Here is a 24378-nt window from a genome sequence, read left to right as displayed (position 1 = left end):
ACTTGACATTGCTGTTTTGTCAATAAAAACGATGTTTAATTTTCAGACGTCTTCGCCCAGCTGGTTAGAGACCTACAAACTCCTGAGCCAGGCGGAGAAGCTGGGTCTCCCAGTGCCGGCTTTGTAACCCGAGACCCCAGCATTCCTTGGCTTCAGCCAGAGCACGGCACACCGGGAACAGCTGCTACCGGCAACACACGCGCGCAGGCACATCCAGCAGCTTGGAGCGGGAGATAGGGAAGATCCTTCACGGAAGAGGAAAATCCATAACATTTACATCATTCACCCCGTTGGTGGCTGTCACTTGTTCAAATCTAAGCCTGACTTTCAGGTGTTCTCTGTTCTGCCTGTGAGACCACAGATGTAGGGATGCAAAGCCACCGCTTGCGTTTTTGTTCACAACAGCGGCCGCTGCGGCAGCCCGCGGCCCCAGACACAGGGACGGGGCCGTCTCCGCGCGTAGCGATGCGGAGAACACGCACGGAGATGAAGAGTCTGTGATAAACCAGCCTGCGTCAAAATGAGCAAAGATGAGGAAAAGTACTAAGAACACCTTTCCCTTTGAGCTCCACAGAAGGAATCTGCAGAGACCTGAGGAGACTTTGAGGAAATTTGAGGTTTCCTTGTCAGGAGCCAGCCCCAGACGCAGAGCTCTTTGCAAAGTGTAGCACAGCTGCGTACGCATCGGTAGCCTGCTCTCATTTCAAGGCACTTGTCTAAATAACCAAGTAAGGAAAACTAGCAGCAGTGCGTTCAAAGTCGGGCTCTAATCACACACTGAACCCTGTACGCACATAAAGATGCCACCGCGAGCACCGCACAGCTCAGCAGCCTGCTTTTATTCTGACTGTACTACTCCATGTGCTTCCCATGTCTAACCACAGGCGAGCTTGCACGACTGACAGGAGAAATGCTGAACTGACACTAAAGACACCACTTTTCTCATATCTTAAAGTTATGATTGTTTAATTTTTCGCTGACAGCTTTGGAATCCATGTAACTTTCTGACATGGACGTTTTTATTGTTGAAACTGAACTCTGAATAATGAACAGGGCCAAGTTTTTACGGAGGAAGGACCTGGCTGTTTATCTCCACTCACGAAAGCAGCCTCAGCAACTCACACAAGGCGAGGGTGAAAGGCTGGACTCAGGCTGTGTAGTAAGCTGATACCGCGCTGAGAGAAGGGCAGGGATACGAGATTACATCAGATTTTGCATTAAAGCATTTCATTGTGTACAACATCCTTTCAGTTTCCAAACCAAATCTCTAAGGCACAGCGCTCCTGTTTACCTGTGCAATAACTTCAGGGTCCATGGGCCGGTGGTTGTTGAAGCTCTTGGACCTCCCTGCCGTTACGGTTTTCCGGATCTGCGGGCTGTCTATCCTGTTCTTCAGAGACGAGTGTCGGCTGATGGAATTGAGGCTGCCGTGGCCACTGATGGAACATTTATCTGGAACCTCCTTGGGAAGACTTTGGCTCAAAATGGGCTGAGATGAGGGTCTGGAACCGGCTATGGCTCCTGGGGAGGCTGGTTCTGCCATTGAACTACCTAGTCCGTGGCTGTCACTTTGACGGAAGGCTCTTCTGATGCTGCCTGACTCTGGTTTCTTTCTTTGCCTTCAGTCACAAAAGCAAAACAAGTCAATACAAGCAGGTACACAGAACGAGGTGTAATTTGAAGATACCCCCCCCAAAACAACACAGAGGACAACGGGAAAAGACAAAGATACCCAGATTACAAATACACCCAGGATTTTAGGCATCATTGTGAAACAGCAAAATTATAAATCGTTCCAGTTTAACACTTCTCACAACAAAGCTGAGTTTCTGGCAGCTGTGCACATTCACAGCAAAACCAGAAAACTTGGATTGATTGTAATTAACTTGGTCAAGAAGAAAAGAATTTATATTTGAACAAAAAAAAAAACCCTCTGTGCCATCAACAGGTTTTGATGATGTGTTTTTATTACATAGAAGAGCAGAGCTACAATTTTTTGACTGGAGGACACAGTATAAGTCTACTAAGCTCCTGGCCCAAGGCATCAAGTTGTCATTTTCAGAGACTGGCAAGCAAAGAGCCCCACAGTTTGAGGTTAACGATCATTTCCAGTATTTGCTGGTGGTAATAGGTGTTTCTTTTTCATTGCTTTAGCAGGACCACGAGGCATTATCTATGTAGGGCTACAGATACACCAAAAGATGATGTCAAATGGATGAGCTGGTCCAAACAATTTAGTTTCTACCCCAGCACCATGTGGTCTGACAGCACGATTCCATTCGAATCATATGAAGGCCAATGCAGCAGAACACTTTATGCCATAGGTCTGAAGCTTGGCATCCGTTATACAGGGAAGGATCCATTTATAGATAGCACCAGCCCCATGAATAACTGCAAGAAAGTGTTAACTCCAGTAGGATTTTGGCATCCAAATAATAATTCAGTGGGTGGCACAACTGTCATTGCGAAACCATCTGATTTAATTTTGCTCAAGTCTGTTCACACATAGGTCAGAAGATTCATTCCTAAAGAAAAAACAACAAAATGAGTCTTATGCTACTATTGCTAAATATCAGTTTCCCTACTAACGGGAAGAAAACTGGAGTGGACATTACCAGGCTTCTTACGAACACTACAGACAGTGCTACCAAAACCAGCAGATGGTGAAGCTCCAGCAGAGCTCTGTTTGTTACACAGATCTTTCCGTAGCTGGCAGAGTGGTGTACCTCAACGGCTCAGACAATAAATACCACAAAAGCAAGCCTAGATCCCAAGGTGGTGCAGATTAACGTAGCTTCACTGGCACCAAAGGAGCTCTGCCGACTCCCACAAACTAAGGACCAGGCTCTGTGTAGGACATGAGCAGGTCCAACCCCCTGAAAAGGATGCGTTTCTGTCAATGCCTTTAGAGACTACATTCTGCTAAATTAACCAAAGGTTAAAAATATCCACTCCCACAGAACTGTACTTATCATATTAATACCTTCACTGCACAATAGAGAGACGGTGGTTTTTTTAATATGAAGGAAATAATCAGAAAGATACGGGGGATAAGCCTGCTCTAGAATAATTAAATAACAGATCAAGAAATTTAGCCTGTTCCTAGCTTAATTTCCCAGGCTTTTCATTATGCTGAGTGTTGGCTAAAGCAACAATTTCTGGTTGAGGAGGTAAAGCCAGAGCAATAGGGAGGTGTGCTGCGTCACCGCAAGCATATGGTTAGTAACGCAAGGTGAGAAGTGCTGGGGAAATGGAAGAATGTTACGGGCAATGCCAGATGGTGGGACGGAAGGAATGTCATTTAGCACAAAAAGTGACACTCGTTTCTGAAGAAGCTGTCCCCCACCCCATAAAACAAAACCTGTTAAACGTAAACAAGACATAACGAATCACAGAACACAACAAGGAACGGGAACACACGATGACAAGAACTCGCTCCGCTATTCCCCTCCCTTTCTCTGAGTGCTTAGCTTATAAAATAGGACATATTTGGGAAAACGGGGACAGATGGCACCTTGGGGGTAGGAAAGAGAAGCCAGTGGGATTTTAAATGAGCATTGGCCACACTGGTGACAGAGAGAGGACAGCAAAATGTGAGCAAGTTAGAAGAGGTGGAAGCAGAGAACAACGGTGGCAGCGCTCAGTAGTTAATTGTATTCAGGGAAGGAAACATTTCACTGGACTCGTCACCAAGATCTTTACACGTAAGTAAAATAATGCAAGGCTGTTCTTACTTGTTGATGTTTGCAAGGTAAATATCTGCGACGTGACCCCCACTTGGGCAACTGGCACCAGCTCTAGCAGTCACTTTTTCTTCCGGTGGCTCAGAATTTATTTCTATTTCAGACTTCGGACTGGATCTTTCAGAGACACCATCCTCACTAGGAAGGAGGAGGGAAGGAAATCACAACCCAAACAGGACCAACAGCACTGAATTTCAGATACAGCACTGTGTATGTAAACATACAGGCAAACAGCACTGTGCCGGCATCTTTCTCTTAAGAATCATTACATCTCTTTCAGATGAGAGCGCCTGATTTCTGTGAGCAACTTGGAGATCTCAGCTCTGCATCTCTACCGGGCTGGCAGCACCAGAGCAATTTTTACATCATGCCTCCACATACGCGGACACCTACGCCTCTGCGGAGCTCTGCTTGTTTCCGGAGGACCCCCTCCGTGCAGGGAGGGCCACAGGATGAACTCTCCCCACCTGGCGCCAGCACCTTGACACAAACACTCCATTCCACACCTGGGTTTTAAGCAAGCCCATCTCGCAGACAGGCTTAAAGCATAACATACGTGTCTTGAACGACGATATACTGATGAGGAATAAGGCCGTCAATTCCATTGTGGCGTCCCTCCCACCAGTCATCCGAGGCCCGCTGATAGAGTAAGAGAGAAGCTCCTTTTTTAAAGGACAGCTCTCGTGCAGTCCTGCCAATGTAGTCGAACTTCGCTATCGCTTCTATGGGCTCACACTCTAGGAGACAGAAGGGAATAAACAACAATTCACTAAGCACTTGGGCTCACGGAAGTATTCAACAGTTCAAACCTACCACAAAACAGCTTATGACGAGAGCATGGAAGAGGATAAAGTGTTGCTTCTTAAGGCAGCAGAGGGGTGAAGCAGTGAGATTCAGATGGGAATGCCTATAACATGAAGACGTTGCAATTTCAGCATTTACCTAATCTCTGCGTGGTGGGCACATTCATGTTTTCCAAGTCATCAACCCGCTTACAGAGATGGAAATGGCAATGGCAAAATTAGTATCTCATTAAAATAAAAAAAAAAAATTTAAATTCAAGGCTGGGTAGCAATCACGTATGTTCCAGACAAAAGTCTGCCTATGGTCCGCCTTCCTAAAGGCGGCTAAACTGAAGCCCCCGGCAGGCAGGAGCTGTTATTGGCATTTAGGAGGGGAAACAGCCTCTGCTTCCAAACCGCTTCAGAAACAAAGCATCTATTCAGAAGGAAATTTCTGCTGCCTGTGAGGTTCACCTGACCCAGGAGACCAGATCCTGGCACGGTGGGAGGCCGTCCTGTTCATCGAGCTGTCGTGGAAGCTAAAGAAAACACCCCGTGTCCCCATCCCTGCGGTCTGTGCAGCGATCAGCAGGAGAGCGAGCGGTTCCCCCGGGCCCCGTACAGCCGGGCTGCGCCGCGCGTGCCAAGCGCCACGGCACTGCTCTCGGAGCCGCGCGACGTGCTCCGGATCTGACTGCTGCGACTGAAAAGCTCAGAGAAGAACTACAGCCATGCTGTGTCTGCAACCAGCCACTGATCCCGGTCCCTATAGGACTCGGATATCAGACAGAGGGACAATGTGGGCATTTAGACACTCAGGAATATCAACAGGAAATTCACCTGGATTATTTTCAGACTGAGGAAAAATCTGCCATTGGTTGAGTCTAAATATATACTAAGCCAGCTCCTAATTCTAGGCAGGAATCAGGGGAGCCCCAGTGGACTTCAGCCTCTAATTACTTCAAAGGAGCTTTAACACAGCCAAGAGGTCCATGAAAATCGGGTTCTTTCCTGGAGAAAGAGATTTGTGGTTCCTCTTCCTGGACAAGGAAAGCTACACCATTTCATACAGAGATCTCTGCATCACGGGAAGCTTCTATAGCACAAGAGCCAGCCAAAAAGGAGTGGAAGGCCAAACTCGAGCCACAGCTTTTACAGTTATTCCTTGAGAGAGTATGGACTCAAGAATTAGGTCTCCAAGGCTGCCCAAGGCAGCAGCTGGGCTTGAGAAAATACATAGTGTAAATGCATCTGAGCGAGGTGATGCTGCAGCAGCACCATCTCATCAGCCGGTCTGAGGGAGCTGAGCAGAAGCATCCCCCACCAGAGCCCCAGCAGCACCTGTAGGTGCAAAGCACAGTGACCCAGCGCTGAGGGCAATCAGCAACAGGATCTGCTAGATCGATCCCCCAACCATTACCTCTCCACTACTAAAGCAGACAGCTCAGAATTCTGTCAAATCACACGTTTCGGGTAAGCCTGTGGTGAGCCTCACACGAATCCCATTATCAGCCCTCAGCAAGCAGCGAGAGACCTGCAAGGGTGAGAAAAGCCTGGCCCACGTTCGCAGCCCGCGATAGCTGCCTCGCGCCAGGCTCCCCAAAGCACCGGGTTATCTGGCTTTGGCTCCTCCTTTCCTCTCGCTTGTTCTGCCTCTGGAGCCAGCTTCTTCGTAACACTGAAAAACCCGACAGTGCTGGTTTTCGGTGTCCCCCTCCATTTACGAAGGGATGGGAGGGTGGTTTTGCAAATTCCATCTGTTTCATTAAGAAGTGTTTATTGTTCCAGATGAGCGCGGCACTCAGGTTTCTTATGTTTCCAATTTGCTTTTTAGGACTCTGGCTTTCATCCAGAGAAGTGATTTTAGACTCTAATTTCCAGTAGCTTTTTCCTACTACGCTCAGGCTCAGAGAAGAAAGCTGTGCGAATAAAGAGCAACAAGGCTGAGCCAAGCCATCACCCCTGCCAGTCCGACAGCCTGTGCAGGAAAGCAGCAGTGCAAAATCTTTCCACTCACACACATAATTTAACGAACACACGACCTGCTTGTCTTTCAGCATTTCTGAATACTCTTACAATACAACCTCTACCCCTGCCTCAACACCAGTTCCTTCCCAAAATGAAGCCGGCTGGGATGACAGCTTTGCTTTGGCAGCACCAGTGCCAGCCTCAAGAGAGCTGAAGGAGCAGGTACTTGGTCACACCAAAGACTGGAGGAGTGAGACAAACCTCTGTCCCTGCGAGTCCTGGAGTTGGATTTGAGTCACTCGTCACTTCTGACAAGCACGCCCGAGCTGTGACACCGCACAGCTCAATTCGAAGGATGTGGGACTCCCTAGTTAACCAGACCTTGCTGCTCCCTCAAAGAAACAGAGGCCCAGCTCCCTCCTCTGCTTCAGTGCCAAATGCTCCCTCCCAAACTGTTCCTATGGAATATTCCATGTAGGTTGCAGAACTCCATCCAAAACGTCTCCAAGTTTTACCTTGCTCAGGGGCCCCATGCAATCTAGTTCCAGACGCTGCAAAACAGTGTCCTTCTCTAATCTGTCCCGGTTTCCCACCGTCGTGCCCTCGCAGCTACACGATCCCATACGGAAACCACGCAAGTACACCTCGCGGTGTTTCAGCCTGCAGGCTTCAGTCCCAGGCCCTACAGACGTGGTGTGAGTTTGCCTTTCCTTCATCACAGAAAGTGAAACTGCTCTTCTTCAGGTACCAACTCCAAAAGGACATGCTCCCATGCATTTTTAAGAAGCTAACACTTTTCAGAAAGAACACTTTGTTCAACTCATGTTTCACTCCCAAATGTTTTGTGTTTCCTCCCAACAACCCTGGCGAGGAGTCACTGTGACAGTGCTTGACCTTGCCAAGGGAGAGCTGATTTTCCAGCATTTCTAGCAGTGCTCAACGTTGTTCACTTCGTTATCGGGGTGTGAACACCATGCAGCCAGCAGCAGCACAGCGATGCCATGGGAAAGGCTGGTTAGGGAACTGCTGGAGCAGAGGGAGCAAAAAGCAGCACAGGAGCACATGGCAGGGCCATTGACTGGACTGCTGAAGACCAGCCCAAACAGGGTGCCACCTAATTTTAAGGGAATGCTACCTTCTTCCCACCTTTGCAACTGAGACCATCACAAGTAAAACCATGGCAGGACTTTCTTAGACAACTGCAGGGGGCCAAAACCCAAGGATAAAGCCATCTTCTGTCCCGTTTTGGTCAGTCTGCGTTACGTGCTGGTCAGTATTCTGGGGATCACTGTTTCATATCAGTAACGCAGTCTTTTCCTCTGCTTTGGATGGGGCTCACACACAGCTGCTCCCCATCGCAGGAGGCAGCTTTGGAAGCATCAACGACAGACACTCAAAGACTGCAGTGTCACCTTTTCCCTAGGAAACACTGAAATTCTCAGCTTTGGCACTCCTTTTCACTGATCAGACAAGAAATGTAACAGAGTTTCCCCAAGGAGACCCAGTGAGAGAGGTCACCAGGACCCTCTACCCTAAAACCTGGCTCTCAGTTGAAGACAAACAGTTTTTTATTTTATTTTGCTTGCTGCCTCAAAGCAGAACCACTGGGGCTTAAAGCACTCAATTCCCTTGCCAAAGTTACCGAAAGGGGAAACGCCTGGCACACGCAGAAGGGAGTGGGAGCGCACGCTGACACATATCCAGCCTTTGGCTCTGTGCTTCCCCCACGACTTCCAGCTCTGAGATCCTTCTAGGGAACAGATGAGCTCAAACAGTCATGCAAGCGTGGAGTGTGCCCAGGCCTGCTAAGATGAGACACCCTTGAAAAGAAGGGATATTTAAAAACAGTCAGGTAACTTGGAAAGATTCCCATTCATCCTATACCTTTTTACTTTTTGGCATCAAACGCTGTACGTGGTGTTTCATACATACATATTCTGATTTAAACTCCACTTTGGATCTAACTTTGACCTTGAATTGCAAGGCACTATCTTCTCTGCCTCGCTCACGGCAGGTTCTGCCAGCTAACCAAGCAGTTAATAGACTTTGCGTACCATCATCACTGGTGTGGTGTTCAGCTGTTACGTCCTGAGCCGAGTCTTCTGTCGAGGCTCTCTCTCCGTGAGGACTTTCACTACAACAGAAGGAAACAGAGACAGTGCTTTACGCTGGTAGAAATTGAGTTTCCTCATTTACAGCAATCAAAGATCACATATCTAGGAACATCCACATCGGAAGTCAATATCTAGGCACCCCTGTGACAGACACTTTGCGGATGCATTCGTACATACTGAAGTCAGTGGGTCTAGAAATTGAGCTAAGTTCTTATTTGATCACGCAAACTGAACTTCGTTAACCTTCTTGTACGCTGTCAGGAAAGCCCAACTGCAGATCTTACAACCCAAACCTCTGGAGATGTTTAGAAGTCAGAGAGCGGTGGCATGCTGGGTCTAGCTCCTCTCTGCCACGCCAGAATTATTCCCCCAGCCGTATTCTCCATTGCTCTAATTAGCTCATTAGAGGACTGATGAGATAGCTGCCACCTCCTGGGGGAAATAATTTCCCAATTCATAATGATGTTTCCAGGTCTGAGTTTGTCATCTCCCTCTTCCCTTTTATGACAATCTTAACCTGTCCCATTCATCTCCCTGAACGACTCCCACAGCCAGATTAATTGCCTGGAATCTTTATTTACAGAGCACCTAAACCACCAAGAGCACTCATTGATGGTTAGCATGAAGAAAAGCTTAGAAAGGATCAACAGACAACAAGTGGCAAGCAAAGGTTATGTTTTGGTAAGAAGCTACACGAACAGCTCCCGCAGGACGGGAGCAGAAAGGAAACTGGAAGAGGATCCGTTGCCTCTCCCGAGCAGCTCCGCAGACCTGCGGCCAGCTGGCAGCGCTGCCTGCCTGCCCTGCCTGCTCCTCCTGCAAGAAAAAAAAGTGCTCGCTCCTCATCTTACCGCTGCTGCTAGAGACAAAATGCAGCCTTACACTGTAAACCCATTCAAAGGTGATTTTTAATTCTCTTCACGCAGTAGTAACTGCATCCCTCGTTTTGGCCTTGCAATGGTTAAAGTAAGGGATCACGGATGCAAAGTGCTCTCCCTTTGGTAGTCTACCTCCTACACTCTTAGAAGGAAAAGAAAAAAAAAAAAAAAGGAGAAGGGGTAAAATGTTTGGATAATTCTGGTGTTATGCTTAATCCACATGACACGAAGCTGCCCCACTGCCTTCCAAGTCAGTACCTCAGGAATCAACCTTTCCCATCCTTTGCAAAGCTTTTATAAAGTTTACAGAAGAATTTGAAGCCAAATGGAAGTCCCAAGAGGAACACACAGCTTTGAGGGCTAAAGTTTCACGCAGACTGTGCAGTAATGTCCCATACAGCCAAGGCTACAGATCCAAACACTGCACAAGAACCATGTCCCTCCTCCTATCCCTGCCTCCAGCAGCACTTTTCACCAAAAAACCCGTCCTTGCTGCAGACTCGGTCTCTGTCGTGGGAGCCGCCGCGGTTAGTGCTAGGCTGCTGGGTTTTACCCCAAGGGCTCCAAAAGTGCAAGCAATATACACTGCCAGAGGAACGCAACGCACGCTGAGCATCCACAAGCTGTCTTCTTCCCTGTGATCACCAGGGTCTCGCCTGCCGGTACGCAGGACTCCTGCACTCTCCTCATGCAATCTCAGATGGACAGACAGACGCAGCGTAGTCCTAGGCTTGACTCAAAGGCAGTATTTCAAAGACGCCTGCAGCACAGCCCTGAATTTGTCCTAAACTCTGAACCTTGCCCTACCCTCCTCTGCCCGAGGCAAGTTGTTTCACAGCTCCTCGGCAGCTGCCAACTCGCAGCGAGGGCGCGGAGCGCCCGAGCCATGGCACAGAGCCCGGGCAGCCGCCACGCCAAAGCACCGCCCGCGAGCTCCCTGGCACAAGGACGCCTCAGCCCAGCGAAGTGGCACAGGCGATTACAAACACAGCAGGCTCCGCTCCCCCAGGAATCAGCCGAACGGCGAGGATTCACTCTGCTGCCTGCATGCCTTGCTGCAAGGAGCCCTGTGGGCAATAACGAACAGCTATCTAAATACCAGGGCTATGAGAAGGCTCGAATGGGAACCAGATGCTTCTTCCTGGCTTTGAGCAGCCTCCCTTGCTTACTTCTACCCTTCCTTGCTTAACAGGGTCTCAGGTCAGGGTGTTTAGGAAGGAAAATGAAGAAAAACCAAATGTCTTCACAAAACTGCTGTTACCTTCCAGGACGTGTTCCCTCCACGTGAAGCATCACCCACAGTACAGAGTGTGCTGAGCAGGTCACATTTTTATTCCCTTCCTCTTAAGGGACAAAAACCTGTTGTCAAAGTGAATGTGTTTCTCGAAGGTCGTAAAGATTCTCAATTATTTTTTCTCTACAATTCTTTCACATGTAACATCAGCTGAAAACATCAGAGCAAAGGGCAAAGCTAACAGAACTTCCAAGAGTGGCTCTGGCAAGTCTTGTGCAGGCAGCAGTTAGCAGAGAGCCGCCTCTCCTCACCACACAGGCACGGAGCGAGCTGATAGCTAAAGCTACTCTGAAACAAGTCAGGGAAACAAGGCCAGCTCTGTCACCAGAGCGACTTCATTTTAAAAATGTATTTATTTTAGTGTATGAAAATAATCATTTGCATTCCTGGGACACTGGAGGAGGGAAGGAGCCGGGGGAGAAGCAGGACACAATTTAACATTCCTCATTTTCAGAGGGAGAGACCAGCTTGGCCGGCAGGAAAGAAAACACCTTCTTTCCTTCCCCCACTCCCCAACCTTCCACCCCAGATGACAGGAGCTGCTCTGGCTGAATTGTTTCCAGATGTGGCTTTCAGACTGAACACGTGGCTGGGCCTCTTGAGCTTTAAGCTGGATGGAAACGGTGATTTTGCATTCCTCCTTCTTCCCTCCCCCACCATCGGTGCTGCCCTGAAAATTAAACCATGCCACAGCTTTCTAGGTTCAGTTGCAAGTGACCCCTGCGTCTGAAGCAAAGGCACTCAAGACAAGCGAAAAAAAAAAAAAAAAAAAAAAAGGGGGCAAAAGCAGGAGAAAAAAAGGAAAAAAAAAAAGAAAAAGATTGATTTTGGCAGCTACCATACCAGAACATCCAAGAAAATCCCTACACAACCTTGCCCTTCAAGATCAGTGAGTTAGGTCTGACAACTGAAAAGCTACTTTCTAACAGCTTATTTCTTTTAACTTGATGACTCTGTAGAAATTCCAGAGCCATTTTGTCTTCCATAAAACAGATTTTTGAAAGGCTGGGCCAGATGCTCAAATCCAGAATTAGACAACGCAGAACGCATGACTGTAGCACGCTAATCCGTAAATAAATATCCACCCATTCATCTTCTCCTCAGCGGTACCTATCATACCAGTAATCCTCGGTGTTTCCACCTCTGCTATAGACTGGACCCTCCAGCTCCCGTGGCCCTGGGAAGATGTTCTCATGTTGGATGATGATGGTTTTGATCAATTCATTGACATGAGCTTGGCAAGAGACTTGATCATGACCTTCAGGCACAGACATCAGCGTTGGCCCAAAGCAGATGGCTAAATTGTAGGGATCCATCATGTTCTCTTCACTGAACTGAGATAAACTGCAGAAGACAGAAGCGGGGAAGAGGGTTAACAGCAGAAAACCACATTATCATCACCAGCCTCTGCTGGAGAGCACACAGCTGAGCGCAGAAGCTTTGCTTTGGGCTTTCTGCTGTTTAAAGCTGATCGGCTGGGACACGAACATTCTGGGTCCGTGCAAAAATGAGACACTGATGGCGTTTACAGAGAAATTAAATCGAAACCTCCAAGGGAGTTTGACAGCTTGAGACTACATGAAAAGCACTGGGTGCTGACTTCACAAGACGAGAACATAAATCTTTGTCTTTAATCCTTCTGCATTATTGTTGCCCACAGCCCACTCGCAGCACTCAATACCAGAGTTGTATCAGGTCCCCTCTACCTAAGTGCGTGTGATCAAGTGTGCCGTGCCACATCCTGTCTCCAAGGCCCAGGAGCTTCTCAAGTGGGCCTTTTTGGGACTTTTCTTCAGGATTTCCCAGCAAATTTGAAGCTTACAGTTTCTATATGGTGCCATTTTTAAAAAACAATTTTTATCTCACTAAATTTTGTCCCAAGCTTTCAGGTACCAGCAAAAGATCAAACAGAAAACTCAGTTCCAAAACAATTCCCCTTGAGACTCCCTGTCTTCTAGATCACCGCATGGAATAATTAAAAGCTGCTGGGACTGGAAAGTCACATTTCAGTGACTCCAGGAGTGACATCTGTGAAAGAACCCCTCTGCTTTCCAATTAGAAATAACCACTTGAATATATGGATAGTTTTAGTAAGTGTCCTGCTCTATTTTACTACAAAACTTTTAGAAAATCCTAACATTGTCTCAGTTTAATGTAAGGAATAAGATGTTCAAAAGCAGCTGATGAACTGGAGCTTTACAAAAGCAGACAGGAAACCTCAGGCCTCTGTTAAGTCAAAATATTGTCTTAGTTGTACTTCTGTTTCAGTTAAATGGTTTTCAAAGGGCTTTGACAATGCAACCTCCTGGTTAGGATATTTTTCCCTTTATGCTACCTCAGGTGTCCAGACCACGTTACTGGAGGAAACTTGACTCCTTGCTGCCAAGCCATCCAATGAACCAGCCAGATGCAGTGGAGCGTTTTGAAATATATAAATACATATACACACACACACTCTAATTTTCCACCACTCACACTACTTAGTCCATACTGCTCCTTGCTGGTGCGGTGCCCAGTTTCAGCCTCTTTCATACCACTTTTTGCTTGGATTATCAGCACATTATTCACTTTCATTTCTGGAACTCCTTTGAGATTGCAGTAGTGTCACTGGGATGCATTTCAGCAAGGCTAACAAGCCCAGGAAGGCAGATGCAATGGCAAGCTGCTGTGGCATCTGCACCTTGAACTGCTGCTCAGATCACAGGCAGCGATGTTAAGCCTGGTTCTGCCACTTCTCACGTTTACACCAGGTCCTACAGCAGGGCCACGGTGCTCTGAAGGATACTCACTGATTGAGGAACGCAAAGAGGTATCTCATTACAATCAGAGTGGTCTTGGGCAGGTTCAGAAGCACCTTCCGGATGTGGAGTGCTCTCTCTTGTAAGTTATCCATCGCTGAAAGGAAGAAAGAGCACACAGAGTCACATCACCATACCCACAACGTTTCACCGAGTCCAAATGCAACCAGTATACTATGATGGTTCCTACGCAAACGACTAAGAAGTGCAGCCAGCAGAGCAGCAGCCGGAGCAAGGAAGGGTTTGCCCGTTTCCCGGATCCTCCAGCACTGCCCGGCATGGGAACACAGAGGCTGCAGAACCGGCCGGTGAAGCCTTTGACAATGAAAGTCCCTGAACACGTGAAACTTCACCGCAAGCTCCTTCCTAGCGTGGGAGCACTGGATGTCATCGGTTTCAATAGTTCTGGCATAAGAGCTCATTCAAGTCAGCTTGGAAAGGTGGGTGTTTAAAAAAAGAACTTGTGTAACACTCAAAGGAGAATTAGCATAGCTAAAGGGTGAGGCAAAAAGCTCTGTGTGCAGCAGCCTGCTGAGAAATAAGTGGGCAGCATAAATCAGAAGGGAGAACTTATTTGGAAGCAGATTTCACTTTTCATACGATGTGAATTCAACTCTGTAAATGCATTTATCAGGAGAAGAAAACCACGAGCCATGTTAGCAGCAGTTATCTTCTCCTTTACTTCAAAGGCTGCCACCACAAAGTCCATTTCACTACTTGGACAATAGAGTCATTCTTCAATTCTGAAGGACATGGCAATAATCAGGCCATTTAAAACGAGGCTGTTCACGTACAGAAAGCACAAACAACCCTCTGCCTACCAGAGCCACCTTTAGAAACCACCAAAAATGTTAACAACTCTGCTGTGACTGCCCTCACGGTTGATATTCTTTAACAGGAGTAAAAAGAGATGGCCCCTTCGTGGTTACGAAGCTAAAAGGTCTGTAACTGCTAAGGAGAGCACGCAGAAGCACAGCAGCAGACATCCAGGCAGCGTGTATCCGTCAGTGCCAGGGAAAGCACGCAGAAACCCTGCCAGAGACCCCTCCTTCCGAGAGGGCGTTTCTGACACCTTCTGATGAGAGGTCTTAAAGATTATTTTTCAGAAGTGGAGGTTTTTTTGTTTTATTCTGTTTTAAAAGAAGCCTGTCACAAGGCACTGTCTTAGAAAAATCCATGACACAGCCCTTGAAATGTATTCCTTTCTATCTCCTCGCTTATTCATTAAAAAAACTGCTATTGGAGTACGGATGGCTGTGAGCAGGCAACTGCCCAGGCTGGCTAACAGAGGCTAGGGTACCAGCGCAACACAAACCCAACCAAAGTAACCACAAAAAGCTTATTTTGGAGTCAGGAAAAAAAGGGGAGAGGAGCACAGAAAAGGGGAAGATTAGAAAAATTAATCCTATTTCTTTTCAGATCTTCATATACTTACTGACACAGGCAATCAGGTCATGAAAGATATCCTTGGGGAAGAGAGGGTGCTCCAGCCCCCGAAAATAGAGCTTCAGAACTCCTGCTATTGAATCCATGTCGTGGTCATTCTGGTCCCCAGCCAACGGATCTTCCCCTTTGTGAGAAGCAAAGAAGAGCAGGCAAGAAAAAAATCAGAATACTGGAGAAAAGTATCTGACTGGAAGGATGCACCTCAGCTGGAGAAAAGGATTTACGCAGCACGAAGTTAATCCCACCTACTCCAACTGCACCAAAACCAGCGTGAGGGAGAGAGAGATCTCTCCTGTGCGTCGCAGTGGAGAAGGGAAGCCTCTGCCGGCAATCCCAGGAGACCCGGGACAGCTTTCCAAACGGATTACAGCCTGACCCCGGAGCGCCTGGCTCACGCCCGCAGAGGCTGGTGTTGCTCCCCGAGCAGTCGTAAGGCTTCCAGGCTCTGCGCTCCAGATCGGGTGGCAGGGTGTGAGCGTGACACGAGCCCAGGAGCAAGGCTTTCTGCAAACTCACAGCTGAGGCCAAGGTGGATTCAGTGGACACGCAAGAGGCACTGAGCACCCTACACTCGGCTCAGCAGGACGCAGACACCTCATGTTGAGCTGGCGGGGTGGGGAGCGTTTATGGGACAGGTAATTTGTCACTGCAGATATGCCACAGTTTGTCTGTACTACAAAAGAAAAGATGCCCACTTAAGGAGTTGCTCCCTAGGGAAAACTCCCTATCAGATATAATTAGATTTAATGACGGGGCAATCCTCAAATTGAAGCTATATATATCCATTATGTGACTGAAATTACCAAAGCTTGCCTATTATCTTAATAACACACAGGATAATAAATGGGCCATTCCAAACTGGAGCATTATCCCTGATATTAACTGCCACCAAGGGTTCTGGATGAAGTAATAAACTGCAGAGACGTTATTGTTAACTTTGTCAGTTCTGTATATCATGCGCTTTGCAGAGACGAGCAAGATGAATAAAGAAAATCAAAACCCATCTTTTTATTTCTGCATGTCACTGCTGGAACAACTGGCTATTCTCCCAAAGCGACTGGTATTTCCTTTCTGTAAAAAAGGGGTCTGATTCTGATTCCAAATTTCTCTGGTAGGGAGAACAGCCCCGCGAGAAGCTGATGAGTCAGGGGGCTCCCAGCCGCTCTTTGCCTTTGTATGGAATGGTTCTTCACACAGAAAATCAAACCTATTAAATGCTATGTCAAGTTAACAGCATCTCAAAATTTACTCTCTCACTTGCTGATATTTAGAATAAATGTAGCCAAGCTGTGCCTCAGGAACATGGAAAACAAAATTTCATCCTTCAGCAGCCAATCTATTCGCAAAGAGGTGGGAGAAGAGGGTAGGAAAATGCAGTTACACCCAACAATGAAATCCTCTACATCCTTTAGTGTTACAAATAATCAATAGGCTATCGGACATGAGAGAAGACCAAATTCAGAATATTTACTGTACAGACACTCTACAAGACAGAGCGTAATGCCAAACAACTGGGTGTTCGAGGTTAATTGAACACTGGGGAGATGTTTGGGCTAGACTCACTTAGGAAACACAAAAATAAACAGGACAAAACATAGCAAGTTGTATTCATACAAATTCATACGTTTGGCAATAAATTCCAAGATACGGGAACAGATCTTCCTTACCTCTCTCAAACGCATTTTTTATGTCATTCACTTCGACTTGCGACCCAGACACTCTGAATATTCCTTCGTGCTGCAACCCTGGAAGACAGTAAGAGATGTTGGTAACAGTAAGATGAGCTGGCACCTTCATCAGCTACAGCGTTTATGACGCAGGAAAGAGAAGCAACACAGGCAGAAGTATTCTGCTTTAAAAGCCATTTTTCCCTTCGTTGTCCGGGCACACACAGAATATGCAAAACCAGAACTCAGCACATAGAGAAAAAATATTAACCCTCCTCATAAACTGACAGAATAACTGGATTACAACAGCCATGCATGTTATCTTTTACCCTGAAGGATCCCCAAAGGATTTTACAACCCAGAGAAAGTAATAAACTAACAGTATATCAGCCAGAAGTAAAATACGGCTAACTGCAGAAGGAAGCAGTTTATTTTGCACGAGCGATACCGCAAAGGCCCAGAGCAAATCAGCCGATTGAAACGGAAGCATTTAATTTCCCCAGCATGACCTGCTAGCCAGGGCTTTAGGACAGTCTTTAAGGCATCCCTGCTAAAAAGTAAGCATTAGGAACATCATTAAAACCAATTATCAAGTAGGCGAGATGTTCCAGTATACCACCATCATAACCATTGTGTTGGTGGATGTGAGATTAGCAACCACCGTTACAAATCAACTAACAAACAAATATAAGCTTCACGCAGGGAAACCAGCTCCCATTCACTCAAGGCTTTTAACTGTAGGCTTTCTGAAACGAGTAATGCTACAATGTCTTTGCTTTATTTATAATAATGGCTATAAATTAATCAGCTTTCTTGAAAGCATCTGTGGCCTCTTCCTTCCAGTCGCTGTGACTGGTTTTATCACAGCGCAACGAAACCTTTGCGGGACGTGGCTGTGCCACACAGCAAGGAACGGGGAAAGAAACAATCCCAGGCGCAGGGAAGCAAGAATGAAGGCGACATTCATCCCACACCTACGCAGCAAACAGTTAGGAACGTCAGTCAGGCTCCCTCCAACAAAATCCATTCCCGCAATCCCAGTGCGTCAGGCGGGCAGTTTTATCATTTCTCCTGCCTAAAGTGGATTTGTTGTATAAAAGCAGATTTCTCCTAATTACAAACTGTAAGGCTGTGATCTGACATTCAGAGCAAAAATCAGTCGAGTCTGTTGGAAAACCTTTCTGTTTGGGATCTAAGCTAACCCAGGAACAGAAGTGTAAAAAATAAAATTCGATGGCCCTGATTTGGTTCGCATTGCAGTGTGGTTCCAATGATTTTTCCAGCAAAGGTCCAAGTACGGCCTTAATGAAGGATTATAGACTTGGTTCTTCCCAGTGATGATGAGAATGGGACTCCAGATTATCGTTTCTAAAATGGTAATTTACCAAGGAAAATGAAACGGGACCCCTAATCTGGCTCTGTGTCTTGGTTAATGAAGATAAATTCAACCTCTTTCTACATATGTTAATTAACAGCTGTTTCACATGCTGCTAACAAATGATATAGATTAAAAAGGAAAACAAATTATTATAAACATAACATCTTTGACAGCATTCAAGGCTGTGAAGTCAATCTTCGAAACAGGTATAAATCATCTAATTGCAGCAATAAGTAAGCAATTAATTCACTGCTTGACCTCCTACATTCAAATACTTCGAGTATTCCTCCTGCTCTAAGAAGAGCTTGATTATTGTCAGCTAAGGCCACATTTCAGGGCTCAAAGCAAGGTGAGTGGAGGTGAGGAATGAGCGGTATCTAAGGATGGGAACCTTATTTTACAAGAAACAAAAGGATATTGTTGGAAGAACATTGGCAAGGTCAGTTATTTGGAGAAGTGATCACGCAGACAATACGAGCAATACAGCCAAAAAGTGAGTGCAGCTTTCTTTGTGTTGCAGTCTCCAGGATTCCTCTGCACAAGTACCACATGCCGAGCTGCTCTGAACATTTTTCCAAAGGCTTCTACATCACCGTTCATTTCACAGAAATATCACAGGATATATTTTGTCCATAAACTCACCATGTCTGCTGATGAATCGTATGCAGCTCTCCACGACCAGGGGAATGGCTTGTGAGGAATCCTGTGCAGAGACAGATTTAAACGAGAGGAGCAGTCAGAGTGCAGAGTGATGGTAAAAGTGGAGGGGAGGGGAAAAAAAAAAAAAAAAAAAAAGAAGAAAAAAAGAAAAAGGAAAGCAAATTTGTCCTCTCATCTGCCATACTCTGCTCCCATGCAGTTCCAGGTGTGGTTACTAAACCGCACATCAGAGCCCTACGGTCACGATCTATGAAATAAGGTGCACACACAGGTAACCTGCTCGTGGAAAACAGCGCCGTCAGCCCAAGGCCCAGACACAGTACAACCTTCTACATCACCATTTCTAGCTTAGACAACATCAGCTGGGCTTTTCAGTATGGAAATAAGCCTTTACACTTCCCCAGTCTCTGCTTCACAGGACCACAGATCGCTTTCCAGACAGCCGAACTTCTGCAGCGTCTGCAGCTACTCCTCCCCTTTTGGGGAACAGCAACTCAGCAACACCAGTGCTGCAGTTTGCTTACGGTCTGATGCCAGTGATTAAAATTACCATGTGACTAAAACTTCCAAGTTTCTGTTTATCTATAGCCTCTTCCGCAGCAGCTTTGAACAGCGGCGCCTCTAACATAGATCAAAACGCTCACTCGTTGGATGCCACAGTTCCACCTTTCCATCAGCTAAAAAAGATGACGGTCCTCTGCTCAAAAAAAATAGATATAAAAAACCAGTTCAACCCTTTTCCTAACTTGTTTAGGTTGAATGTTTTATTGAAATGTCACAGAACTTGGTCATACAGTGAGAATAATTTCTCTACTAATTAGCCATACCAGTTACAGCTAGTTTTCTCCATGCTGTACGGAACACCGCTAACCAATTAAGAACGCTTCAGAAGCCATTCTGCTGCTCAACTGGCCCCTGAGGACGTGCTTAATTAATAATCATCCAAACAGCATTATAACCTCCTAGACTTATTTTTGAGTTTGACAGAGGGAACTCAAAGAGAAGCACATCCTCTGGGTCTCCAGCAGAGATTCAAACTCTTCGAGCAGCTATGTTTTAAACTGTTAGGTCACAATCAAACAACCCCATTAAAACCACGTGCGAGCAACTTCACGTAGGTTACCGCGAGATGCGGATTCAGTGTTTGTGAACAGATTCGTTTTTAATTTAGGTTTCCAAATCAGAGACTCGAGTCAGTTCTACTCGCCTCAGAATACTAAGACGCCTCAAAAACTACTTGAGAAAATGGCAATCAAGACACACATACTGTTCATTTTCAGGGTAGGAAAGGACCATTTTTAGAGCACAAATAAAGGAACAACAATTACGCTTAGAAAATGAGAAAGGTTTGACTCTGCGCACCAGAACCACAACTTGCTCTCTTATTTCCAAGATACAGAGATCCTACGAACCACAAAGCAGCACCTCAAGACAGACTGTATGAAACGAAATTCCAAGCCAAATTTTTTCTTGACAGTATCAACAATAAATATTTTGGTTTTTCCCTATCTCAGAGAAAACACATTTTAGCTCATCAGGCACTAGAAAGTAACAGATTACCCACCCCAGCCAGGGAAACAAAGCATCGCTGTTCTTGTTTCACACAAGAAAGCACAACGAGCGAGCAGTTACTGGTTTCATGGCACTGCGGTGGGATACCAGCGAAAATAAAGGGAAAGGGGACAAAGAAACAACAGCATGAAACCCATAAACCATGACTGTCCGGACAGCTTAAGGCTGTTTGGCATTTTTGGTTCCAAGCCTGACAAAACAGAGTAAAACTATTTTCAAATTTTGTCAGGGAAAACAAATCAAGGCTGCGGATCCGTGTTGTATTGGTTTCAGTTACGGAACAAGCGGACACTGGTTCCACTCGGACAAGACTGAAAGTGGTCATGTAAGAGGGAAGAATAAAAACAATTGCGCATTTTCCATCTATTCTCCTCTACACAAACGCATACATATCCCTGGTTCGTTACTGAAGGAAATGTTAATTACCTGCTTCCTTACGGTGGAGCTGCACCTGCCGCTGAGGAGATCAGAACCGCCCATCGGTGCGGGAGGGAAAAACAGAACAGAAAAGTCAAGATAATCCTCTACCATCATCACTTCCCCTGTTCGATACTCCAAACCACGCACATTTCGGAGGAGGAGCCAGATATACAAGTCAGTCGTAACGACATAGTCTCATTCAATTTACGGAACTTCAGAAAGATTTTAAGTGACTTTAAATCACTAAAAATCTGAAACAGACAGAAGGGAGTCCACTACTTTGACAAAAGATTACCCTTGACATTTTAATTCCAACCACGTGGAAATCTGTTACGTAGGGCTCCTTGCTGAAGACGAAGTTTGGTATAAATCGCAGTAGCTGTTTTCTGGCAGAGCCACTCTGCGGAGGGGGGAAGCAACTGGGGGCACGCTGGTTCCTACTGTGCTGTTAACAGCTGCTGTTGTGCAGTCTTTGTTATAGTTTCTGATAAGATTTCAAATAAATAACGCAAATCCTCTCCAACACCAGCACGCACCGGCCAGGCGAAGCCTTGTCAGTCTAAACTGTGATGGTCTTGTTTATTTGTGTTGTAGACATTAATTGTAGAAAAATAGGAAAAAGCTTTGCTTTGTTAGGACTTTTGCCCTCAAAATTTATCACTCGGGTTTAAAATTCCTGTAGTTTCTTGTAAAAATGAAGCATGAAAGATAACAGGAGAGAAGCCTTGATGTATCATTCAAGCCAATTCCCTGCTAAGGCAGATGGCTGCTGAATTATAAATAAGGTGATTAGAACTGTGATTTTTAAAAAGACTGTACAATGTGTTAATTCAGGGGAAATTCCTTTTATAAAAATCAGAAATACTGAATGAAAAAAAAAAAAAGTCCGATTCCATGGGCTGTCACAGACAATAAGGTCTATTTTAAACTATTAGCAGTAATGATTCTTTGATATTTAAAATTGGTTCATGATGAATAATATTTTATTACTACAGATGTCAGGCTCTAATTAGGACCTGTCAGCTTTGCTTTGCTGTGAGGAACGTGAAAAGTAGTAATGACTCCAGATCAGCAGTCATCACCTTCCTTTTGTTAACCAGGCAGGATGATGCACAGCCCCTGCTCCGGCTCCTCGCGCCCAGCCGAGCCCCTTGAATCCATCAATTTGGAGATGGAGATTTGTTATGTTTTATAAAAACCCCATCGGGAGAAGCTTAGTTATGGCGCTGTGATTGGTACTAATTATAAACGAGAAGTTTATTCTCCATGACCTGGAGGTAACAGCAATGGCATTTAAAGTCACATTAACTAGCAGGAAATTGCTTATTTTAGCTAAATGAGCATCTTTTTTTTTTTTTTTTAACAGACACATATCCTGGGCTGGTACACTGACATAGAATGGCAGTGACCAATTTGCATCAAATTTTCCTTAAAAAATGATCCTTTGAGCCACACCTACCTGGCAAGGGAGCAGTCAGTCCGTTGACCTGTTAAGAAGAAAGAAATACAGCCTTAGGAGAAAGGAATGGGAAAATACTTTCAACAGCTTGGTAAAGCCAGTTTGGGGAGGAGATGGAGGAGAAAAAGCCACTGGAGAGGGGAGGGGGCAGCTGTGGGGAGCCGGGCAGGGGCTGCCTCCCCCAGGAACGCTGCTGGGGAGCCACCGGAGCCCATCCCTGCCGGCACAGCTCCAGCGCCGCTGACCAGGAAACGCGGCATACAGCTCGGGCTGCCCGAGGACTCTTTCTTTGGAAAGTATTGTTTTTGAAAATTACTTCCCTGTGCATTCTAATTGTTGACTTCTGCTGCCAAAAAACTGGGCTTGTCAACCTCTCCCTCCCTCCCCATTCCCAGGGGAACTGGTGGGGCAAGCGATTATACTTTATAAAGCCACTTAGTAAGACTGAAAACATTCACAGATTTGTTAGCCCACAGACTGAACGTGCTGGCATTAAGCTATTTTGGGAGACAGACGTTTAACGCTATTTTCCACAAACATTTTTATAAAACCATTCCATTAACTTGCAGTGTGTTTGCAAGGAAGCAGCCAAGCTAGCGACTACTGCTGATGCAGGCAGCACTTCAAAATAGCACAACAAGGAGCAGGAGAGACAGAAAACTAGCATGTGCTAGCTGGGAATTGTACAGGCCAGATCTTCTGGCAGCACGGATCATCATCAGCGAAACCACACTGATTTACAGCAGCTGAAAATCCACCTTCCCTACAGTTGTCTTCCTGCTCCTGGGGAGATGGAAGAATGAACGAGGGAAACTTCTAATTGCTGATGGCTGACAATTAGTTGAACACGTCTTGATAGCCACTTTCCTCTCCCCATGTAAAGCCAAAACAGCGCATAATTTACATGAAAATGTTGTTCCGAAGCAGAATTTCCAGCCATCTGTGCCATTTCCATCACGGAATATTCATATATATAAATTGCATGGCTGTGGCAACATCAAGGGGCTCCTCCATGAGGGTGACAAATGTGTACAGTGGGCAGGGACATAATTACTTGTAGACAGAAAAAACTGCTGCTATTTTTATTGCTGGAACTTGTCATCTTTAGATTAAGATAATTTGCAAGCGGACTAATAAATGTCACCTGAGGATGGGGCAAAGAATAATAAAAACGGTAACAAAAACATGGATTTTTCCAGGGACTGAAGACACGCAGCTGGATGCACGTTTCTCAGTAAAGCTTCTCATCATGCTCTGGGGACTTGTGAAGGGAATTTTATTTGCCCATTTCCCAATTAAGTGACATTTTATGGATAAGTCTAGGCACAGCCCCCAGTTTGTACCATTAACCTGCTAATGTGGTTTTGGAGATGAAATGCACCTCCCTTTCTCAGCTCCTTTTGATCTCACAGATGACAGAAGAGATTCCCCCCACCCCAGAAGCTGCTGGAGCTGAGGCTGACACACACTGGGTCCCTTCACAGAGTGACTAAGAAAGCTCTGGTTTGCAAAGCAAGCACAAGGAAACAGAAGCAGCCTTTAAATCTACATCGCAATACAGAAATCGCATTTAATTTCCTCTTCTTTTCCACCCACCACAGCTTGAGATGGGTTCAAGGGGCAGGCAGGTTAAGAGGAAATTGGTCTCGGTATGCAGAGGTCAGCTATGATCCTGGAATGTGATTAGTCACAGGGGCAGCATGGGTGTCACTTGGAGATATTTAGAGGCAGCAGAAAAATACCCTAAGGACACAGATCTTTGGCTTCACCCACCCTTTCCGCAGGACAGCTGAAGAGACGAGCGACTTTAAACGATAAAGCTCAAGCCCCTAGCAACGTCCTCTCCTTACCTTCCAGTGGCTTGGGTCTGACAAACGCAAAACTCCTAACTACTGTAGCAATAACTATTTTATTTTTATAGTGCATTTTTAAACCGAAAGCAAAGCCCTTCAAAGACCACATGCTGTTGGAGTTTTCAATTCAGAAGGTTTGTGCACCATAAACTGTGGGGAGTCCAGTTAAGCCACATATCCAAACACGAGCCCTGCTCCAGCCTATAAACCCAGGAACGCGTCGAGCCATTTTCTGACCTGACATTTAGACGGTTAAAACCTTCTCCTCTGCAAACAGGAGGCAGATAGGTTTCTATGGAAACTTGGATGCATAGTTTAAGCGTGTTTGGCCAACAGGATTTGCCCA

The 24378-nt window shown here is 46.0% G+C and overlaps 1 protein-coding gene across 6 annotated transcripts in view; it reads right to left on the bottom strand.

Annotated features, from left to right (window-relative positions):
• SRGAP2 (SLIT-ROBO Rho GTPase activating protein 2) overlaps positions 1-24378 on the bottom strand; it is a 106401-nt gene that overhangs the window by 4877 nt on the left and 77146 nt on the right. For 4 of the 6 annotated variants that reach the window (XM_086765458.1, XM_086765460.1, XM_086765459.1 and 1 more), the window contains 11 exons: positions 22180-22207; positions 20727-20757; positions 18711-18771; positions 16691-16768; positions 15013-15147; positions 13569-13674; positions 11890-12123; positions 8548-8627; positions 4300-4480; positions 3735-3881; positions 1292-1619 (listed from right to left, as the gene is read on the bottom strand). In XM_086765458.1, coding sequence (XP_086621584.1) covers positions 1292-1619; positions 3735-3881; positions 4300-4480; positions 8548-8627; positions 11890-12123; positions 13569-13674; positions 15013-15147; positions 16691-16768; positions 18711-18771; positions 20727-20757; positions 22180-22207 — 1409 coding nt within the window. The remainder of the gene's footprint in view (positions 1-1291; positions 1620-3734; positions 3882-4299; positions 4481-8547; positions 8628-11889; positions 12124-13568; positions 13675-15012; positions 15148-16690; positions 16769-18710; positions 18772-20726; positions 20758-22179; positions 22208-24378) is intronic. The other 2 variants (XM_086765461.1, XM_086765464.1) reach the window with 1 other exon arrangement.

This window comes from Chlamydotis macqueenii, chromosome 23, assembly GCF_036417535.1.
Source record: "Chlamydotis macqueenii isolate bChlMac1 chromosome 23, bChlMac1.mat, whole genome shotgun sequence".
Taxonomy (NCBI): Eukaryota; Metazoa; Chordata; class Aves; order Otidiformes; family Otididae; genus Chlamydotis; species Chlamydotis macqueenii.
The sequence above is the reverse complement of the archived record's forward strand: the minus strand, read 5'-3'. Positions and strand labels throughout refer to the sequence as shown.